Genomic DNA, 21,257 nt, shown 5'->3' with positions numbered 1-21,257 from the left:
AGGTCGCTTATACGTCACTCTGGTATAACACACACACACACCAGAAATAATAAATGATTTGCCCTAGAATCAAGGGTTTAGTGAGAACTAAGCTTCTGCAGATAAAAGAAGAAAATAAACGTTAAAATTTCTTACATACAATACCGAGAGAAAAACTAAACCTAACCACGTCTCGTTCCCATATATCAAAACTCAACATTTTATCTGTAATCATAGTAAAACACAGAGCTAGATGGAGTCGTTTCCTACACTAAGGACAAAGAGAGAGAGAGAGACTTGTGTATTACTGGAGGCAGAACAGGTTGGGGCGACAAGACGGCTGGAACACACCTGCCACCCACCACCACTACATTCCTCGCCCTCACTACTACCACACTCCTCGCCCTCGCCACTACCACCACCACTACTACCATCATTACATTCCTCACCCTCACCATCACCACTACCATCACCACACTCCTCACCTCCACCACCATCACCACATTCCTCGCCTTCGCCACTACCACCATTTCATTCCTCACCACCACCACCACCTCACCCCTCTACTTCACCACAACCACCACATTCCTCGCTCTCACCACTACCACAATACATTCCTCGCCCTCACCACTACCACCGCATTCCTCGCCCTTACCACCACCACCACTCCTCTCCCCCACCACTACCACCACCACATTCCTCGCCCTCACCACTACCACCACATTCCTCGCCCTCACCACTCACCACCACCACATTCTCCCTCACCACTACCACCTCCAACATACTCCTCGCCTTCACCACTACCACCACCACATTCCTCACCCTCACCACTACCACCACCACATTCCTCTCCCTCACCACTACCACCACCACACTCCTCACCATTACATTTCCCACCACCACAAGCCCTAACCACTACCACCACCACATTCCTCTCCCTCACCACTACCACCACCACATTCCTCTCCCTCACTACTACCACCACCACACTCCTCACCATTACATTTCCCACCACCACTAGCCCTAACCACTACCACCACCACACTTCTCGCCACAAACACCACGGGAGATGGACACTAAGCCGACCGACTAAATCATATCTTTAATGACAACGAAAAGTTAGAAAAAACAGACAATTTTTACAGGTGTCAGTACAGTAACTAATTTAGAATGCTCAATAATTTACTAATTAAAAAAAAAGACTTGAAGATTAAAGACACTAGCTTAATTCAATTGAAGTTAAACACCCTAACGCTCCTTGGGGGGTGAGGTTAGGTTAGCGTGGTTAGGTTAGCATGGAATAAGATGTGGCGTCTAAATCTACCTGAATTATTAAAAAACATATCTCTAAATTACAGGTAATACCATTACGATATTTTCAATTTACTTTATTCAGAGTGTCTCGCACTGTTCGTACACGCTTCATCTTATTCATTCGTCTGGAAGTTATGCGGCAACGCTGTTTAGCCTTGGAGAAAATTGGATGCTTGTAACACTGCTTTTATATTATCAAATTGTACATAAGTACGGATCAACTTGTGTGTGTGTGTTTTTTAGTTTAACATATTATTAAACCTTTGTATTTTTTATCAAGTGTTTTTGCAGTTGTTTGTGAAGAACGCCCATAAATTATTTCTTAAAGCAGTAACATTGATAGGCCCATAAAACTGCGTGTGGAAGGTGAGAAGTAGAGTCAAATCGGATGAGAGAGAGAAAGAGTATATGTGGGTGTGGTGGAGCAAGACGAGAGGAGGTTACCATCACTTGTGAATTGTTACAAGACGCCGTACATAACCATTGCCTCCCCTCTACTCCTGTTACCGAGTGTCACCGCAGACATTCACACACCCACGTGAACAATGCCTAGTAACGGTAAACCGGCATCGTTTTTAATGAGTCGGATTATAATGTGAAACTAGTGGCGTGTCAAGGTAATGAAAACCCACTATTGATTGTGGGAAGGTTAAGCCAGATGTCTGAGTAGGGTTTTGCCAACACAAGATATAAATATAAGAGACAAAAAGTCATTAATGTATTCAGTACAGTCTTGTAAAATAATGAATAAATACAGTGCAAGAGAAAATTTGTGAGGTTCATATCACGCAGGTTTCGGGTTAGTACAGTCACCCCCCATTGCGATACCGGGAGACCCCAGTGACGTACGCTAGCTAAGTGGCGGAAATGAAAGCTGAATAGCAATAATGACGTAAAAGCAGATTGGTGCTTCTGTGTGTACAGTAGCCAACACCAGCCGTAATGGTGGACGATAAATGGACTCTCCAGCTTCACAACCGTGGGTGTGAGAGGAGAGAAGCTCTAGATAAGACCTCATTGGTTCATGAAGCAGCCATCTCTGTACAATAACTATTCCAGAAATAAACACCTTTCTTCTAATACTCTGCCCGTAAAGAAAGGTTGACTGTACTACCGTGATATTTTGGATGTCGGCGGTGAGGTCCTCAAATTGAAGAGAATAATTTTTTGCTTCATTTGACACCAATTAGGTGAAAATTGGTGATAGTGAGATGGCGAATTCTTTAATAAACCAACCCTTTCACACTGTCAGCTGTAAGAGCATTAGCTATCAAGGCCAACTTATCAGGCATATCCCACACAAGGTTGTACCCACAGTACCAGCTTACAATTTTTTTTTTCTCCTGAATATATAAGCCAACCTTGGACTTAATATTTTTGGCCCGTATCTATACTCCTACTTCAAAACTCCAATTCCTCATAAAATCGGAAGAGAACGTTAAAAAAGTACAGGTACTACTTTATTCTACAATATACCTTCCGATATTTCCCGGTGACTTACGTTTCAGTAAGCTCTTCAGAACCATCTTTAGTTATGGATTTAAACCAAATAATCGGTTATATTATCTAAACTAATAATAATTATCTTGAATTTCAGTCGCCATAATAAAGTTTTCTTTTGTAGGAGGAAGCGCATACAAAGATACATACACTCAAGACAGGTTACACTAATGACAAAATATCCAAGAAATTGTAATATACTAACGACATATTGTAATTTTGCTAATAATAACATTCACGTCTGCCGAGGCAAGGAATTGTAGGAGGTAATTTGGGTGATGTTGGCAGACTGTTAATAGAGTGAAGATTAGGATATGAAGAAGGATGGGTCATAGTGGAAAGGCGTGGAGACAATAGTTTGAGGAAAAGTGGCGTTATTACCGGTAGTGTGGCCTAGGAGTTACGACAGATCACCACACACGGATCAAGTGAAAGTTTACGTAATATAAGTGACCTTAAGCCCCTGGTATGACTCCATCACCTACAGACGGTGCCTAAAACGAACACAGTTTGGTTTACACGTTCTTATCAACAAAATGTTAACTCTCATACAGTTCCATAACATTATCAGTCGTGTAAATCAACTAAACCATTTTAAAGTATTTATTTATACACTTAAAAGCAATAGCCATTATTATCCTAACTGACGGAGTAGATTCCAACATCGTTCGGCTCCTCCAAATATTTACTCCCAGCTCACGAAATAATGGACAAGTATACAAACATGGTGTCGCTGGTGGCAGGGCTCAGGGCTACATGTTTACTCTCGTGACCATTTGCCGCCCACATTACTGCCAAGACCGCCCACATTTTGTACACAACGGGGGCAAAATGACTCGAGTCATAATATTAGGAGTAATAGTAACGGGATGTTTGTTGTCATGGTAGTGATAATGTTGTTTGATGGTACAGTCGCGGAAATGTATTCCTACACCCTTCGTGGTAACCCGTTTCTCTAAACGGCACCATCACAGTAGTAGTACTATTAGTATCACTATTTATGAATGATTAGGTATTAGTCTTGTAACGACGGACGTTTATATACCCCTGAGTTGCCAGACGTGGCTATCTCACGCAATGACAAAAATTACATACAACCCAACTGCTGCTCATTCAGAGATGACCCTCAGTTGACGAAGGTCTGGCGAATTACTAAAGTTGATTTACATAGACTAATTCAAGATTGAGCTTGCCAGTAGAAAGTGGAATATACACGTATTGACAACTGTCTTCACAAAGGCGGGACTTAGAGAGGGATCCTTGGTGTAAAATGCGTTTCTTCCTAGGGGTAACTAACCAGTTACCCATTCATGTTTTGCGGGCGTGGAGTATAATAAGAATCATCAGTTTTACAACAGACTAGCATTCAATGTGACCATGACACGTGACCTAATTTTTACATACCGTGATATTTCTAGCCTACACTTGTCATTTGTAATAAATGTATCATTATGGCGAGATAATAATCAACTAGATATATAATAAAGTTATATCAGGTTGGAGGTAAAACTTATAAGTTATCATTAACAAAGCCTTTCAAATTAATAACATATTAACTTTAAATAATAGACGTTTCTTATGTTGGCATTATATGCATGTATACAATACGTTAACCCACTATAATATAAAAATATACAGACTTAATTATATTTTTCAATAAATTGTTTAAAGTACATAACTGTAACCAGAAGTTAAAATACTGGAGTAGATTTTCTTAAAAACACCAGAAATTATTTTAATACTGCTACCTGATGCGGGAGTTATATCATGGAGGGAACTATTTCACATAAGCTTGACAAAAATAAGCTCCAATCTTGTGCATACGTAAAAATGCCTCTCGGGAATTATGGTATATCACAGAGGAAAATGTCCCTTGACAGTGGCATCACCACTAGCGAGCTGACTGTGTAAACATATTCTGTTTATATGAGCTTATACGAGCAATAGCGATTCTTATATGAGCAATAGAGGTTGGGTGTAAATGGGACTACCCAGTATGGGCCAATAGGCCCGCTGCAGTTTCCTCCACTCTTATGTTCTCTTGTGTTCTCTTGTGTTTAATTAATGAAGAAAAAAAATTGAAAGCAGAGATACGCCTATAAAGACGCAAGTTTCTGTTCAACATTAGCTGCACAACCCAATATAATATTCAGTGCTGACCTTGGGAGGCCGATGCATTCCTTCAACCCTTCTCTCTCACACATACTGTACTGTTATGGTTGCTCCTTGCATTCGAGGATGAGACATGCTGTACAAAATATCTACCGATACGAAATACGTCACACATGACATTTCGCATAATAGCGTCACACCACAAAATATTTACCCAGGTGTGGTTTCATATATGGTTTCAATAAGACTATTGTTCTTTAATATCTGAGCATATATTGTGAGTTGTTTATGGGAGTACTGATATATTAGTATAGCGATAATATGCCCCTATGTGCGGTTTCTACATAGATATAGTGTGACTTCTTCTACTGGTGTGAGAGGGGGAGTGTTCCTTTTTCCAACGTAAAATGCAAGCGACAGCGAGCAATATCCTTCTTGTTTTAAGCCACATATTATAATAATCAACCAGCAATAATTAAAATCATCTACCACCACTTGTAATCCGATATTTCGAGTAAAGAGTTGGAGAATATTCCACAATCTAGGTATTTATTTCGCAGGCTTTCAGTGGGTTTCATGACATGCGCAGAACGAATGTTGCTTTTTGGTTCCTTGCATGGCCACGCATGAATTTGCGTGAATTTGCTAAAGGTGTAGAAGCTAGGGTAATTATTGACGATATATGGTGTAGTTTTACGTTTTTTTTTTTTTTTTTGAACGCGAGATAAGCCGATCTGACCGAGAGGCTCGTAAACAGAAACTGAGCGGAGGACAAATCGAGCAGTTTACCGCTAGGAAGGACGAAGTTGAACCACTAGTGCGAGCCTAGCCTAAATATCTATCAAACGAAGTATTTGCCCAAGAAATTAAGATCATATCCGAACTCTGATGAAAGTATAGCTAGAAAAGATCCATCAAAACAAATTAGGCTGGGATGGGTATCTCTTCAATATTAACCAAAGCGACTTAGATTTGATTAGTTTAAATTATGTACTGGGTGTCCCAAGTAGTTAATATTCCGTTATTGTAAAGTTATACTGCCATGTAACATTTTAACGTTACGTTACATGAACGTTATGGGGTTGGGTTAAAATAAGTTATCTAACAAGAGAATTTTGCCTCCAGCTCCAAATTCGTTAATATGACGATATACAGTAGTGTAGTAACGTTATCTTCTACCTAAAATAATAGGAGGGAGGTAAGACATTTCAGCCTATAGTTTGTCTTAATAATTAAATGATACAAGATGAATGTGACCGTCATCGACACGGAGAAGACATCAGCACATTTAACTAGTAGCCTGGTATATCAATCACATGATCTGTGACGTAATGCAGGCGGCGGGTGGTCTCACAGTGCCGCCTCCCACACACAACGTGACTACAGGGACCACCAGGGACGCGGTGCCACAGTCAAGCGCTGAAGTAAACTAACGCCACCGTGGCATTAGATTGCATATTAAAAGAGAACGCGATTTAGAGAGGCTTACTGAACATTTATACTTGTGTTTGTTGATTTTCATCCTGGCATGAAGCCAGACCTTGAAAACATTCACATAGACAGGCGACGAACTAGATTCATAGTTTTCACTATTTTTTTTTCTTCTAATGTTCATACACTAATCACGGTTATTACTGTTACTTGTATGTGTCCCGAGCAAAAAAAATTAAAAAATAAATAAATAGTGTTGGTTCAACGATGGGTGATACTCGTCACTCGCGTCAGCTGTGTACTCCATGTAACACACTAGTCTACTGGCAGCTCTACTCGACAATTAATGTACAAAGCACAGATCTCTTGGGTGTCGGTAGATCACAATAATTATAGTAAAATAAAAAAACAATTGACATACAGATATCAAAGCGATGAGAAAAGGGTAATTAAATATACAAAACGACACTCTTCCCCAGCCTTCAGGAACAAAACACATTGCGGGGTGTTAGGCGACGGGCGTGCGGGAGTTAAGTGTCGCATTGTGTCCTCTTTCATGTTGAATCTCTCACATTACCAGTGCGAGTCACACACATACGGCCATGAGGTTTCAGAATCCGTTTTGTTGAATGGCCTCCATCTACAGTATAATGCATAGTTTCAAGGATGACCAAACCTGATTTATATTCACCAGTTCTCGAGCATTGGGATTGGTTTGTAATATTACAGTGGGAATTTGTTTTTGTTGCTGCCTGTCGGAACTTTTATTTTGAATAATTTTTTGTTCTCAGTATTGTTTCAGCCCAAACTGGCAAAATAAACTGGTTATATTAAATAAACACACTCTAATTCTAAGACATGACTCAGACCGCTAAGTAAGATCTTCCACTACGCCACACAAGAATAATGGTCGTTTATTTCATGCAACAGCAGCAACAACACCACCCAGAGGAATCAAGTTACCAAATATTCAGTTGACAGGCGAGGCAAGGAGACAGGCACGCCTGCCAGGACAAGTCATATTACTACTTTATGCATTGTGTATTAGCACCATCCTCAAGAATTTTGTTTATACAACATGTTTGCCCTCATAAATTACAATAGGTTTCGAAATTATTAAAACCCTGCCCCTTCAAAAGTTTTTCCAAGTTTCAGAATCTTTCATGGAAATAGACCAGAGGAATTGATTTGACAGAATAAATAGTTTCTGTTGGAATAGTCACAGCATTTTATTTTCCACGGGCAAGGGTTTGCCCGATATCTTTTAATAAACTCTGTCCACACCACCTTGTACAGTAGAAGGAGCGCGTCAGACTATTTCCCACCGTGCCAGTCAGGCCACAACTGCAATGGAAGCAGAAACAACAAACAAGGCCTGTACTGTCAGTTTTTAGGTAGGCCATGCCTTCAGTTCAGTTCGCGAGCTATGCCTTCAGTTCAAACTGGCCCCACACATACACAAACTGGACTGCGCAAACCAGTTTGTGCAGTCGGGCAGACAGGCCGAATTGAGCGCGTATGGAGGCTATTTTTTAGAATCTTTCATAGAGAGAACTGAAGTTAATTTCTCGAAATAAGTAGCCTTCCCCAAAGTCGGACGGACGGATAGAAAGACGGACTGACAAGACAAACATCCCCCCCCTAATGCCTAGCCTATAACACCTGAATTAAAATCTAGTTGACTGGCAACTCAGGGTAGAGGAGTGAGAGGAGGACCCTGCACGCAGTAACCGTCCTTGGTAGTAATATCGTATAATTTCAGCATATTATGCGTGCCATAAATCATAATGCCTTGGTTAGTTTTTCTTACCTAAATCCATCAATTTGGCGGCTAGCACAGCGTTTGTACCCGGATTTGACGCATGCAGTATCTACATCAAATCACAGCAAAGAATTTTCGGATATTTGGTGTGTGTGTGTGTGTGTGTGTGGTTCTTCACATCCTGCAGAACAAACACGTCTACAAATTTGGTTTATATAAAAAATTATAAAAGTTAAAGCTACGAAAATTTTTATACAATTACGATCGACAATTTTCCTAGTTCTTGAGATTTATATATACTGTTTATTATTACATTATAATTATAGTAAGTGTTCAGGTAGTCTGTCTATCCTGCATACCGGGTAAGTAACTACAGAAATGCGAAGAACTCAAAATAGATTGCAGAGACCATGTTACTCGTCCTGAAGACACAGGTGTACATAAATCAATATATTTACACTGACAGCGACGAGAATGACGCCACATGTCCATCTAAAGTTGGCAGGGGAACTAATAAAGGCATATCACATTAAGTATAATTTGTTGAGGTTTCATAGTACTATGAAATCCACAGATGTTGACCATTACGTAACACCAGGTGCCGAAGTTCACTTCTCGCTGCATACCTTCCTTCAAGAGGTTCGGTACAGTACAACCACTCTTGTATCCCACCTCACCCAAATCACCCGCGCTATTAAGTCCCCCAAATAACCATTAGTCTCCATGCTGCGGTAATAATATTATCTCTAAACAATTTAAATTTTATTATTTTCTGTTATTTTTCAAGGTTAGAAATAAGGAGCTTTTGTTGACGTTATAAACTTATGGTTTCGGACATTATTAGACCAAATACAGGCCGTGTGTTCTTTTTTCTTATCAATAATCTTACATCTGCATCGATCAGGACGAAGGCTATTGTCAACACCTGTGAACCTGAAACTAATCACTTATAATCTGCAACTTCCATGTAAGTGTACTAAATACTGTACCACTTTCTCTCGTAATTTTCATGGGTTGTTTATAAAAAGGAACACTACATGGATATAGCCTCCCCCCTCAAAAAAAAAATAGAACTTAGTAGAACGAATATCCGGATGACCATGGGGATTGGGAAGATTATTATAAATTAACTAATATCAGACCTAATCTAATCTAACATAGCATAACCTTGCCTAATTCACCCTGTCTTTACCTTAGTCTAACGGTCTAACCTAACAATGTATCTTAACCTGAATTAATTTAAGTGACTATACTTACATTGCTCTAGTTAAAGAAAAAATAACAGGAAATCAACCATCTTATTTTTAGTACGTCCTACAGTCTGTGTGTGTCGTGTATGTGTGAATGGGTGGGCGTTTGCGCTTACAACTATAATAAACAGGCTGGGAGAATAGGGTGTAGAAGAGTAAGAGATAACAAAGGACAAAATAAAAACCAAGTCTCTATCATTCCCAAGATCCAGTTTATGTATCAAAAGGTACCATTAGACATCAATGCCACTCTGTCAAACTTTAGAATTCCGATAAGAATTTAGTGAACGGGACTCGCATAGAATTTTGCAACAGGAGAATGAGAATGCTAAGCAAATGTAAAATTACATAGCAGTTTGCGATTCGTTTGTCATAGCATAGCATAACATAACGGAAACACTCATGTCATGAATGTAAAATTTAAGGTAGAACCCACACGAGTAGCGTTGTAACCCACACTACTGCATTTACATTCACGAATATTGGACGCTGAAAAACAAGCTTAGTGACATTGTTGAAAAGCGTGCAGACCGGTAACAAGATAAACACTCTTAAACCTGAGTCAAGTCATACACATTATAGCTAAGGTGCTAATTTAGTCCTCAGATTTCGGCGAGGAGGGTCAGGTACCCTGGTTACTAGATGAGAGCCTCTGTTGAGAGGGGCGGCCAACCTGTCCTCTTTCTTCATAATTATTAACAGGGACTACTGCAGCCACCTCTCATTCTAACGTCAACTCTCTGGGACGCCTGATATTGCGGTGATGTGATACAATACTGTACTGTCCATCCCGAGTGATGTTGTGACGCAACACATCGATGTACCGTCCATTTTCTGTGATGTGGTAACGTGATACAACACTACCGTACATTATTAAATGCCTCGAAAAACAGAGACAAATTAATTTTTGTAGTCGTAATAAACAACACTGAAAACACATCAACTTTACTCGCATAGTGTCTTAGTGATTTTGCACTTGCTCTCGACGTCAAGGGCTTTCCTATACACTCCACCGCATCTTTGCCATTTACAGCATCACGTCATCTCCCACAACAGCAGTCACTTGAACGTACGTCTGCCACAGTCCTGTTGCATTTGCAAGGTCTTTTAAGTGTCTACCACGAGTAAACTCCGCTCCTGGTAATAAACCTTTCTGTCACGTTTATCTTTGTATCTGATGAACTCCCATTAATAAACTTACTCTCACCCAGTACGTATAACACTTTCAAACACATAATAATGTTTCTTCTACAGTTTACACTTAGCCCATACCTGACAAAATGAGCTAGACAGTCCCCATGCGGCTCACACATGAAACTACTTTTCAGTGGGTTACTGCAGTAGATAATACACTCAATACTTGCCAACAGATAAGCCGTGTGAGGATTGAAAACTTTATTTCGCTCAACCGGCCCACTCTCCATGGATGTCTTGACACTTTAATGACTCGGGCTAATCTACGTCATAGGGCACCACAGTAAATTATTAGGATGCTGGTGGTGTTGTCGTGCGTAGAGTACATAAAAACTTGTTTTCTGATGAATAGTAACACGAGACACGTTTGGCGGCTCGTGTGGACGTGCTAGCTTTACAACGAATACTTAGAAAATGCAGATCATAAATGGGTATTATTCTTGGGGTTAAAATATTATTCCCTCAGCAGTTCATGACAGGACAACAATCAAGGGGTTTCTCTGCCGACACAAATTGATTATCCACGTGGTGTGATGGACAACCTTTTACTTGCGCGTACTGTACTAGGATACTGAAACTGATTACGATCTTTCCTGGTTCATTTTTATTAGTTTATTTTCTCCTTGTTTCTTCATTATCCGTCTATATTACTTCTTGAATTAATCACACTGTCTAGAGAGGATAACTTTACGCCATTTTAACTTTTTATAAGTCTTATCTTTCAGACAAAAACAAAACTGAATTACTATATAACCAACTTTAAATACTGCTTTACGTTCGTCTTACCCCTTTCAATCACACAAAAAAGAGGACAAGGTAAAATAAAGACATAAATAAGAGAGCCCGCAGATTTTAGATTTCTTAGATTGCCCACGAGGGGGCTAGTTTATTGGACACCCCCTTACACCCTGTGCAAGGTGAAGCGCAGAAGCGTTTACAGCGCCCAACAGGGAAGCATGCTAAGTTCATGCTTGCCTTTATGCCTTTATATCTCATGAGTTAAGGGAGTAGAAGCCTGAAGAGTCAAGGGCGTAGAAGCCTGAAGCGTCAATGGTGCATGTTGTGCACTGTTCTCAAAGTGACTGGTCATAAAAGTCAACTCTATCCGTCATGACCTGCCTTTCCCACTAAGACCACCACCAATGCTACCACCCCCCCTCCTCCTCCTCCTACCCCCTCTCCCCTGCGGCCATCACCAACATCCTTCCTAACCCCCAGGCAACCACCTACACACACTCCTCCTCCTTCCTAACACCCGGCCAACCACCCACACCCTCCTCCTTCCTAACACCCGGCCAACCACCCACACCCTCCTCCTTCCTAACCACCAGGCAACCACCCACACCCTCGCCTCCATAACACCGCCCGCAGCCACCACACAGATCCCAATGACAACAAATACGTTACGTCGGAGGTACTCGGATCTTCCTTCCTGAACTATTTCCTAAGACAAACACGTAATCAAGACGGTGCTCCCGACAGTTATTCTTACGGGTGATGTTTTCGTGAGGTTTTTCAAATATCATATAATAAAAAAATATATCTCGCTATTTCATCCCTTTTTTCCCCTTCATCTCCCAGCGTCGTCTTCCTCTTTCCATCGTCCTCTATTATATCCCATCTTCTATATTTTACCTTTTCTTTCACATCTATTGCCCTCTTCCCTCTGTGACTGACCCTGGGGTTTTGTTGCAGGTGTGCGTGGCTGACGTGGACACAGCAACAGGGTCGGCCACGGTTCAGGAGCTCCAGGATCAACACGGAGCTGACAACGTCATTTTCGCACACTGTGATGTGACCAAAGATGAGGACTTTAAGGGTAAGACAACTAATTCCGGCTCCACTTTCGACTGTATGTTTTATTTCCCTACAGGTGGAAACTTAACACATTGTTTTCCGTTTGTTTGTCTGCACGTCTGTCCTCAATTTTCCACAAAAATGTTAAAAAACGAGACCACTTTAGATTTTTAACGAAGACAATTCTGCAAAGCTATTAATAAAATATAGACGATTGACGGAATATTTGTAACTGGTTCCTGTTACCGTACCTCTCGGTAAACAAAAAATCAATGTTTTTTTTTCCCATCAGATTTGGCAGGTGTTAGAAGGATAACAATTATAGAGTAATGCCAGGGTTGATATAATTCTGAACACAATTTAAATCGATTTAAACGAGTGAAAAATAATCACGATTTAAAGCAAAATAATTTTCTTTGCAAATAATTGAAATTTATTGTTTTTATCCCGAGATTCTTTGTAGTAACATAGCTACAATGGATATTATACACCTATTTAAGATGTAGTACAGGGGTCCTTGTGATATGTTGTCCTGATATACGTCATTTCTCGTATACATCGTTAACAAATGTAGGAAAAAATTCATTATACGTCATTTGTTTCACATATACGTCGTCAGCAGAGACAATTTTAACCATATTTTTTTCACTTGTTCGGCTGGAAACAAGTGGTTTAATTTATCAGTTATACGAGTATGTCGTTACATGGATGCCTGTATCCTAAAAAGCTTTGATACCTAAATTTTCTTTCATTTAACCTTCAATAAGACTTAGATGGAGAAAATATTTTATTTTTATGTACCGATAAATGATGAAAAAAATCGATTTAAATAAAAAATAGATTTAATATTTTCTTTTTTTTTTCTTCTTCCAATACTGAGTAATGTGCATTACCACCTTATCACGTTGCCGACTATTTGAGTATACTGAATTAGATCGCCGAGTGAGATTTGTTAACCTCTTGCATGCGTTGACTCGACCCCCTCTTAAGGAGAATAGTCAACATGTTTCTGCTTTATTAAGACATAGGCCATAATATATGAATATATATCATATCCCTACACTTAGTTAATGCCGTGAGAAGGACGATACACACACACACACACATTACCGAGGATTTAATACTTAAATACGAACGCCATGCTCTCCTATACCGCCACGACACCACGACTGTTTTGTTCCTCACACACCATACCTCAAGGCTCGGAGTCAGTTTATGCTTGAGGCCCCAAGCATAAACGGACTTACTCGGCCTTGTCATTCAGATTTATTTATTTAACCAATCAATATGCATTTTTCAAATTCTATGGACATTCTTTCTACATTGTGAATGGTCACATTAAATTATGGGGTGAAGTTAGTGCCATGGCATGACTAACTGTTAAGCTATTATGTCTGGCATCAGTTATGAACACAAGTGTCAGCCTGTAGGATCGTGTGTGTTATGGGCGTGGGCGGTTATAGGTTTGCGGCGGTCCTGATATTACAGGATATCCTTAGTCAAACCAGCTGTGAATGAGTAAAGTCGGCCAAGTGCAGTTCCTGGCACACTGCCTCGTTGTTTGCCGAAAAAAGCCGTAGTTTACTGTGTGTTGTATTCGTAGTGTCCCTAACTGGTCTTCGGGTATAAGAGACCCACTGTCGCTACGTATAGTATTATTTTTCTCTGTTTTGTAATGAGTGAGGGGCCTGGAATAAACTATAAGTGTGGAGCAATTAAGTCAGGTCCGTCCCTCACCCTGCAGGAGCGTGGGAGACCACAGAGGAGAAGTTTGGCAAGGTCAACCTCCTCATCAACAACGCGGGTATCGGCAACGAGCAGAACTGGCAGAAGACTATCAATGTCAATCTGGTAAGTTATACCCTACGACACCGAGACGCTTGACTACGCACTCCCAACTCTAGTGGTGTACGCTCACCTTAAAACACAGACATGTGACGTCCTTTTGTAAGTTCACAGAACCTGCCTTTCTCCCCGCAAGAGTTTATACGCCTCCATCCTGTAATTAGCTCTTAAAACCTCCCTTTTACCTCCTCAAGAACTTCAATCCACATCCTAAGCCAGTATATCCACCCCAGTCACCTATAGTCATACACCAAAATGACCCACGGCCCCAGCCTCTGCCTTAATAGTTATCTACAAAAGTAGGTAGTAGGTAATAGGCAGCTATCAAACAGGGAGGTACTACCGCCTGGGAAGATATTGGAAGCATAATGTGTTGTCTAATGGTAGACCCTGCTGCCATATGGCATCACGAGAATTTTGACCAAGTCCCAGGCTGTTGATCTGACCTTTTTGCCTCATTTGCACACAATTGCAGGGTCTCAATTGTTTCTCTTACTATTGACAACACAACATACATATATTGTTTCTCACTTTTGATCTTTTTCTTGTTTTATTTCTTTATTATCATTATTATTGGTTTTATTATTTTAAATTGTATTTTTATTATAAATTTTACATACTATGAATTCTGCAATGCCAGTAACCATAGGGTCGGGATCGCTCTTCAAGGAGATCATCATTTATGTTTTTTCTCCTCTTTCTAACCAGAGTTGTAAAAAAAAACGAGTGTTTTTATTAAGTCCAACCCACCTGTTTTCTGTTTGTTTTCTTTTTCAACCCGGTTTTTTGGGGAACATTAAATCGTGTTATACAGGTATATAAAAAACACCAATGTACTGGAGTTACCAAACATAATGATTAATTATTCTATTATTTGTAGTAATAACATTAAAATTAAAGCTGTCATAAAAAGATTTGAGTGGTTATTGACCATAGGCCATGTACAGCATACTTGTTGTAACATGCTGGTGCTGTAGTCTTCAGACACTGTTGAGTGTTGACATAGTCTTTAAGTTCTTATTGCTTTCATGTACAGTCTCGTTCAAGATTCTTCGAACACTGCTGGAGACAGCTGGCAACTCGAGGCTATTTGTTTACTATACTACGTAGTAAAAATTATGAATGAATGTAACAGTGATAGGTTACTTAGTTCCCCGTTGCTTAATTAATGGTTGGGCTTTGTTGTTTCGTATTATATTATACCTTTCTGCTGGTGTATACTGTTAATTTGATTTTAAAATGGATAGAACAATGGGCCAACCTATATGAATTTATGCTTACAGTTAAACAGAAGTAAAAATCGGTAAGTATGTTAAAGAACATCATGCATCGGGCACAGCTGTGTGCAGGCTGTTTATGAGGTTGACTGTTTATCATTAATTTATACTAATATCTTCAAACGTTTAATCCCTTTCGGGTGATTAATCCAGTTGTATGTAACCGATGGAAAACAGACTTCTTTCTAAAGACGCTGATTTCAAGCAACACAAACTGCTGTTTTAATTCGCTGTGGGATTAAGCAGACTCATCGGTTCGCTGCTACCTGTAGTGTGTGTGTGTGTGTGTGCGTGTGCCTGTGTGTGTCAATGCTTGTCTGTAAATGCAGTTGTATAAGTGACAGTATTATTAAGTTTACTTAATGAAATTATTCATTTTACATTTCCTGTGAGGCACTGGAAATAGAAATCTATATAAAATGTTTTATTTATTCATTTCTATGAAATGAAAGACTTTCCAATGCGATCCTGTGGTGAACCAGTTAAAAAACAAGGTTTTTTTTTGCGGGCAAACAATCAATAATCGAAAGAAACGTCATTTGAAATATATAATAAGCTAAGTCTACTCAGATGACAATCGTAATGGCAGTTGAAAGGTCTACAGCGATCCAATACACATGCTACCGCATTAGCTATACCTTCAGTATGAGATTTCACAAATTGATGTAATATTTTTTATAATTAATAAAAACGGCAAGGGACCCCGTTGAAATCGACTTTCTTCACGAGCGCGTGCGTATGTTTCCATGCAAGTGTGCGTGAGTGTTGGAGCATCATTTTAAGTTAGGAAATAATTGTGAGGTAACGTTGGAACAGTTTGGTATTTTGGCAAGGATTTTTTCCCATTGCTTATAAATAAATGGAGAAAAATTTATACAAATACAATTATTACAATAAGCGCTTTCCAAGAATACATAAATATATTATGAACGGCATGACATGAACTTATTAAATATGAGATTGAAATATGATATCAATTTCCTCGCCACAAGTGTCTTGAAGAGCCGGATCGGACAGCTGTGATCGAACCATTACATACTTTATTGTATAAGTTGTGTCGTTATACAGTTGTTTATTTGTCTCCGTCTCCCTTTCTAATTTTTTCCGAGGTATATATGGGAATTATTTCACATGCAATATATTTAACATATATTATACTGTACTCTTTCATAATAATTACAAGTATAATGTTTTGATTTGTTTGACTTAAATCATCCAGAATACATAATGCAGAAGTGAGAATATTAGAAGATTGTTTTATTTACATTTATTATACAATTTGACATATATTCATGAAAATTACATTTATTTCAGTTTAACATGGAAAAAAATTAATATCGATGTGCATTCATTATGTGAAACTTTACCGTATAATTTATTATCAAATTATTTTCCATAATTTTTTATTGTCCTTGTGGATGATGCAATATATTTTAATTTACTGTGCTTAAATTTTATTTCTAAACAGGCAACTTTACCGTAAATATCAATAATCATGCATCAGTAGAACTGTCTTGTAATTCTTACAGGTACCAAAAGGGTAAAAAAAAAGTGTACACATAAAAATGAAAATATACTAATAAAAACCCCAGCCCGGATGGGTAAATGGATTGCTACCCGGGTATGCTCTCACTACAATCCTGTTTCCAACACTTCCTCTCACATATGGCTGCACATATGTCGACAAATGTATAACAATTCGAAATCCTCGAGATACTAACCCACGCTCTTCACGGTACAGGGCGGGTGCATGCGGGGGACGCTGCTGGGTCTGGAGAAATTAGGCGTGAACAAGGGTGGCGAGGGAGGTGTGGTAGTCAACATCTCCAGCATCACGGGTCTCAAGGCGGCGCCCTTTGGACCCATCTATGGTGCCACCAAGCATGCCATTGTCGGCCTCACCAGGAATTTAGGGGTAAGTCTAGCCTTAAGGTTTTTATTCTTAATCTAATCAAAAACATATGCTTGAAATTTATTATTGTAGAAAGTATTTCAACTCGGTTTACTAGTAATCTAATTATTATGCTCAAATATCCCCCAATTATGGCGCCCGCTTAACACATCCATGTATAGTCTACAAAACGGATCTTTTGTGTTCCCACAGTCGGACTTTCACCTCAAGGTCAGTGGTGTCAAAGTTCAGGCGCTGTGTCCTAGTCTGGTGAAGACCGACCTTCTCGTCAACTCCATCAAGTCTGCTTTTTCCACCGAAGTAGCCCAAGCCTTAAGCAAGTTCGCCGGCACACTCAAGGACATGTCGTGAGTATCTGGAATTTCTAGCTCCGCAAGTTAACTAACGTAACCAGCCAACTGTCTCGCCCAATTGAGATTTGTTTGCAGTCAATCATACAATAACTGCAGCAATAACAAAAGTATAACATTTCAAGCTTTAGTTGTAATTTTTAGCCGTCCTAATAATTAATAATTATATACATAATTTTAGTAATTTTATTCTAATTTTCATATAACTTCGTTTTATTAGCTATCACTAGAGTTTTACGGTACCACCGGCATTTATAATAGCTTCCTGACAGTTTGGATGTTGCCTGATATGATGACAAATCGCACACTAACGCAGCCAATGATCATTTCTTGATCAACCTTGCCATTTTCAATTTCGTCCGTCAGCTCACTAAAGATAGTTTAACAAAGGAACTCCATGGCACAACCTTACTTCTCCGTCATTTATTCTCTAGAAATTAAAAATAATTTACAGGTAATAGGAACTGTTATACTGTGCAGGAAATATTTTTGCTTCAATTATTTATAGGAGACAAAGTTCCATCTAGATTCTAGAACTATATGGATATATCCATAAGGGCGAGAAATTCCAATAAATTGACCAGGTTTGTGACTTTACAGAGCGGAGACGGTGGCGAATGCCTTGATGAAGCTGCTAGAAGAGGGACGGAATGGCGGGTGTATGGTGGTCGAGGCTGAAAAAGACCCCTACTATGTGGACGCTCCTCTTTCATAAGTCTCAGCCCACTCCATCCTTATATCCAATAGCTGAATCATAGATTGCCTGGTCTGACTGGATGTTGGTCTTGTGGACCAACTAATTAAGCCGACTTGATTTTATTCTGTGTTGAAGTTGTGGATCTGCAGCTATGGTGCAACTCAACCTAGTCACAAGGTGGAGCCTATGGTAGTCCGGCGGAGCTGTTCACAAGGATCTGATGGTGCTGTCCTGGTGTGTTTGTCAGGTGTACGGTCTCTCAATTGGCTCAGCCAGGTTAATATTGTTATTATTGTCCACTGTGTTTTTACTTTTCTGGCTAAATAAACCGTTTCAATATCAATATAGATTTCTCTCTCGGTAAATAAATCTGGAGATTTACCAGACGAAAATTGTCAAAAATCGCCAACCTACAGAACGACAACTTTGTACGTTTCAAAATACTGTACATATGTTGACGATATGTTATTTATAGTTACACATATATCTTTTGCAATAATATCAATTTACATATTGCTTAATATATTTTGAGCTCACCAAAACAAAATTGTATCATATTTATCATTGTACGCGACAGATTGTACATTTCCAGGCCAGACTATAATGCAACAGTGATCATACTGCGCCAAGAATGAAATATTACATTACTTTTTATGCTAATTAGATTCCTTGATAGCTCACATCACGTGACTGTCTGTACCAGATATATGAGGCAGCTTTTTGTTAGATGGTAACGTGTGTGTATTTAGTTTAATGTAAAAACTATTTTTGTATTTGCCAAAATACTGTATAAGAACTAACTCATAAGTTTTACCTTTATTATTCTTACAAGCAGTAGTTATTGTACCTTTATTACGATTTTGTTAGCAAAAGAGTTATTTTAGATACCGTACATGTTTATACACTACCCAGTTTTACGACTTCGAGAGTTGCACATATACAAGCTCGTTTTTATTAAGTCTCGTATATAATGTACAAACATTAAGTAGGGCAATCTGTGTCAAAATTATCTGTACAATATTGCTATTAGACTGACATAGTTTTACATTTTAATTTCGAAAATATCTATTTTTCGGAGAAACACCAAACAAATAATTGAAAACTTCACCTAATGTTTCTAACCGAGGAAAAGGTTACGAATAGCTTTCGAAAACACCACAACATACTGAACACCGAAAACACCAAAGCGGCTAGCCTCTTATGGCCTTACCTCTATTCAAAGCCCTAAATCTTTTTACCATTGTCAGTAATTTTCGGAAATCGAATATAAAACTACGCCATATTAATGTGTTTTCATTAAAAAAACATTGTTCATCAAACAAGAAAAGACCAAACTGAATTAATAAATAATACCTTTCTATATGATTGTATAATTTTCCTTCTGTTAAATACACCATAGAGCACAGCACAGGCTCGAGAAATTTCCTCACATAAGCAAAGGCTTATCATCCAGCAGATTATATCCGCGGCAAGATTATAACTTGTGAGTAACGACAGAAAAATCCCAGGAAACCGGAAAAAAGTCAAAGAAAAAGTCAGATAACCGGAAATAATGGATAACACTAAAGTACACGGGGTTAAGTTGATGTTATATATTTTTTATCATAACTATTTCATTAACTTGAATATTCTTTGTATATACTGAAAGTAAATTAATAAGCAGCAAAGCTGAGAAAAATATGTCAGAGGGAAAGTAGATTTCATGGGTCAGGATGAGTGGCAAGCTTGTCGCATCTCCTAACGTTTTTCGATCAGGGGCGAGGCGCCTCGACTCTGGGAATGCTCTCCAAGCAGTTTCCAACCCTACCCTGAACATATGGGTAATATGCCCGAGACCTGATTCCAGGAAGTCTTGCTCAAGAGCTTAAGAGTATGAAGAACACTATTCATTCCACCATTAACTTGAAAGGGTCTTGAGTAGTGCTTAACTCTGGGTGATGAAGGGGAAAAAATCATACGACTTCCTCTTTTGAGATATAATTTCTTCGTTGTTTCCTTAAGGCACCAGGATCAAGTGCATCACCCCCCCAAAAAAGTCCGCAAAACCTGTAGGTTATGTATCTAAGCTACTGTGCCGAGTAGCATTATACTGTATATGTAATCACGTGGCAACACTGCACTGACTCTGTGGGCTGTGCATGGCACACGCACGTCACCACTTGCATTTCTCCTATCCGTTAATAAATGGACTTCAGTGTTACCCGGTGTTTCCCTACCCATCACTGCCTTCTTCAGGGAACACTTGGAACCTTCAAAACCTGCATCGGCTAAGGTTGGTGTACGTGAGGCAAGAGAGAAGGGCCAACATGTACAGTACACAGGAGTAAACATACACAGTACGGTATATCATGGGTATATGGGCACACTTCTTATAGAGCTTATCTGTTTCAGGAGAGGTCTGACTGTAATATTATTAGTCTTAAAATGCTGTGGTGTATCCCTCCCCCGTCAGAGGCCTATACGAGTCAGTTAGTGGAGAAATGAAACCACGCCAAATGACCTTAATAACCCGCTACTCTTTTTGCAGAAACTCAGACAATTTTTTATTCCAACATGTTAAAGATCCGACTCACTACAGAGGGGAGCGAACACCCAAACCACTGGACCACTCAAACTGGGAATCACCCTCAACAATACCAGTCATTTTAATTCTGTTGGTTGTAGCACTTGTGAGCACGTTACCCACCACTATTATAACTTTCGCTGATCTTTTTTCACACCCAAGTGATCTCGAGTTTTAACTGTTCCTTTAATCAGTACCAATATCCCTACACTGACGGTGTTGATGTCGTTCCCTCAGATGTACTAGACCGTATGTGTTACACCCCCTTCACCCA

The 21,257-nt window shown here is 39.3% G+C and overlaps 1 protein-coding gene across 6 annotated transcripts in view; it reads left to right on the top strand.

Annotated features, from left to right (window-relative positions):
- LOC121871797 (15-hydroxyprostaglandin dehydrogenase [NAD(+)]-like) overlaps positions 1–19,780 on the top strand; it is a 56,520-nt gene extending 36,740 nt beyond the window's left edge. For all 6 annotated transcript variants that reach the window (XM_042374294.1, XM_042374288.1, XM_042374289.1 and 3 more), the window contains 5 exons: positions 12,238–12,361; positions 14,084–14,190; positions 17,203–17,376; positions 17,566–17,720; positions 18,324–19,780. In XM_042374294.1, coding sequence (XP_042230228.1) covers positions 12,238–12,361; positions 14,084–14,190; positions 17,203–17,376; positions 17,566–17,720; positions 18,324–18,438 — 675 coding nt within the window. In that variant the 3' untranslated portion in view covers positions 18,439–19,780. The remainder of the gene's footprint in view (positions 1–12,237; positions 12,362–14,083; positions 14,191–17,202; positions 17,377–17,565; positions 17,721–18,323) is intronic.
- The last annotated feature ends 1,477 nt before the right edge of the window (positions 19,781–21,257 follow it).

The sequence above is a fragment of the Homarus americanus genome, unplaced genomic scaffold, assembly GCF_018991925.1.
Source record: "Homarus americanus isolate GMGI-L3 unplaced genomic scaffold, GMGI_Hamer_2.0 scaffold39675, whole genome shotgun sequence".
Taxonomy (NCBI): domain Eukaryota; kingdom Metazoa; phylum Arthropoda; class Malacostraca; order Decapoda; family Nephropidae; genus Homarus; species Homarus americanus.
Note: the sequence above shows the minus strand (reverse complement) of the source record. Positions and strands in the feature narration are given on the sequence as shown.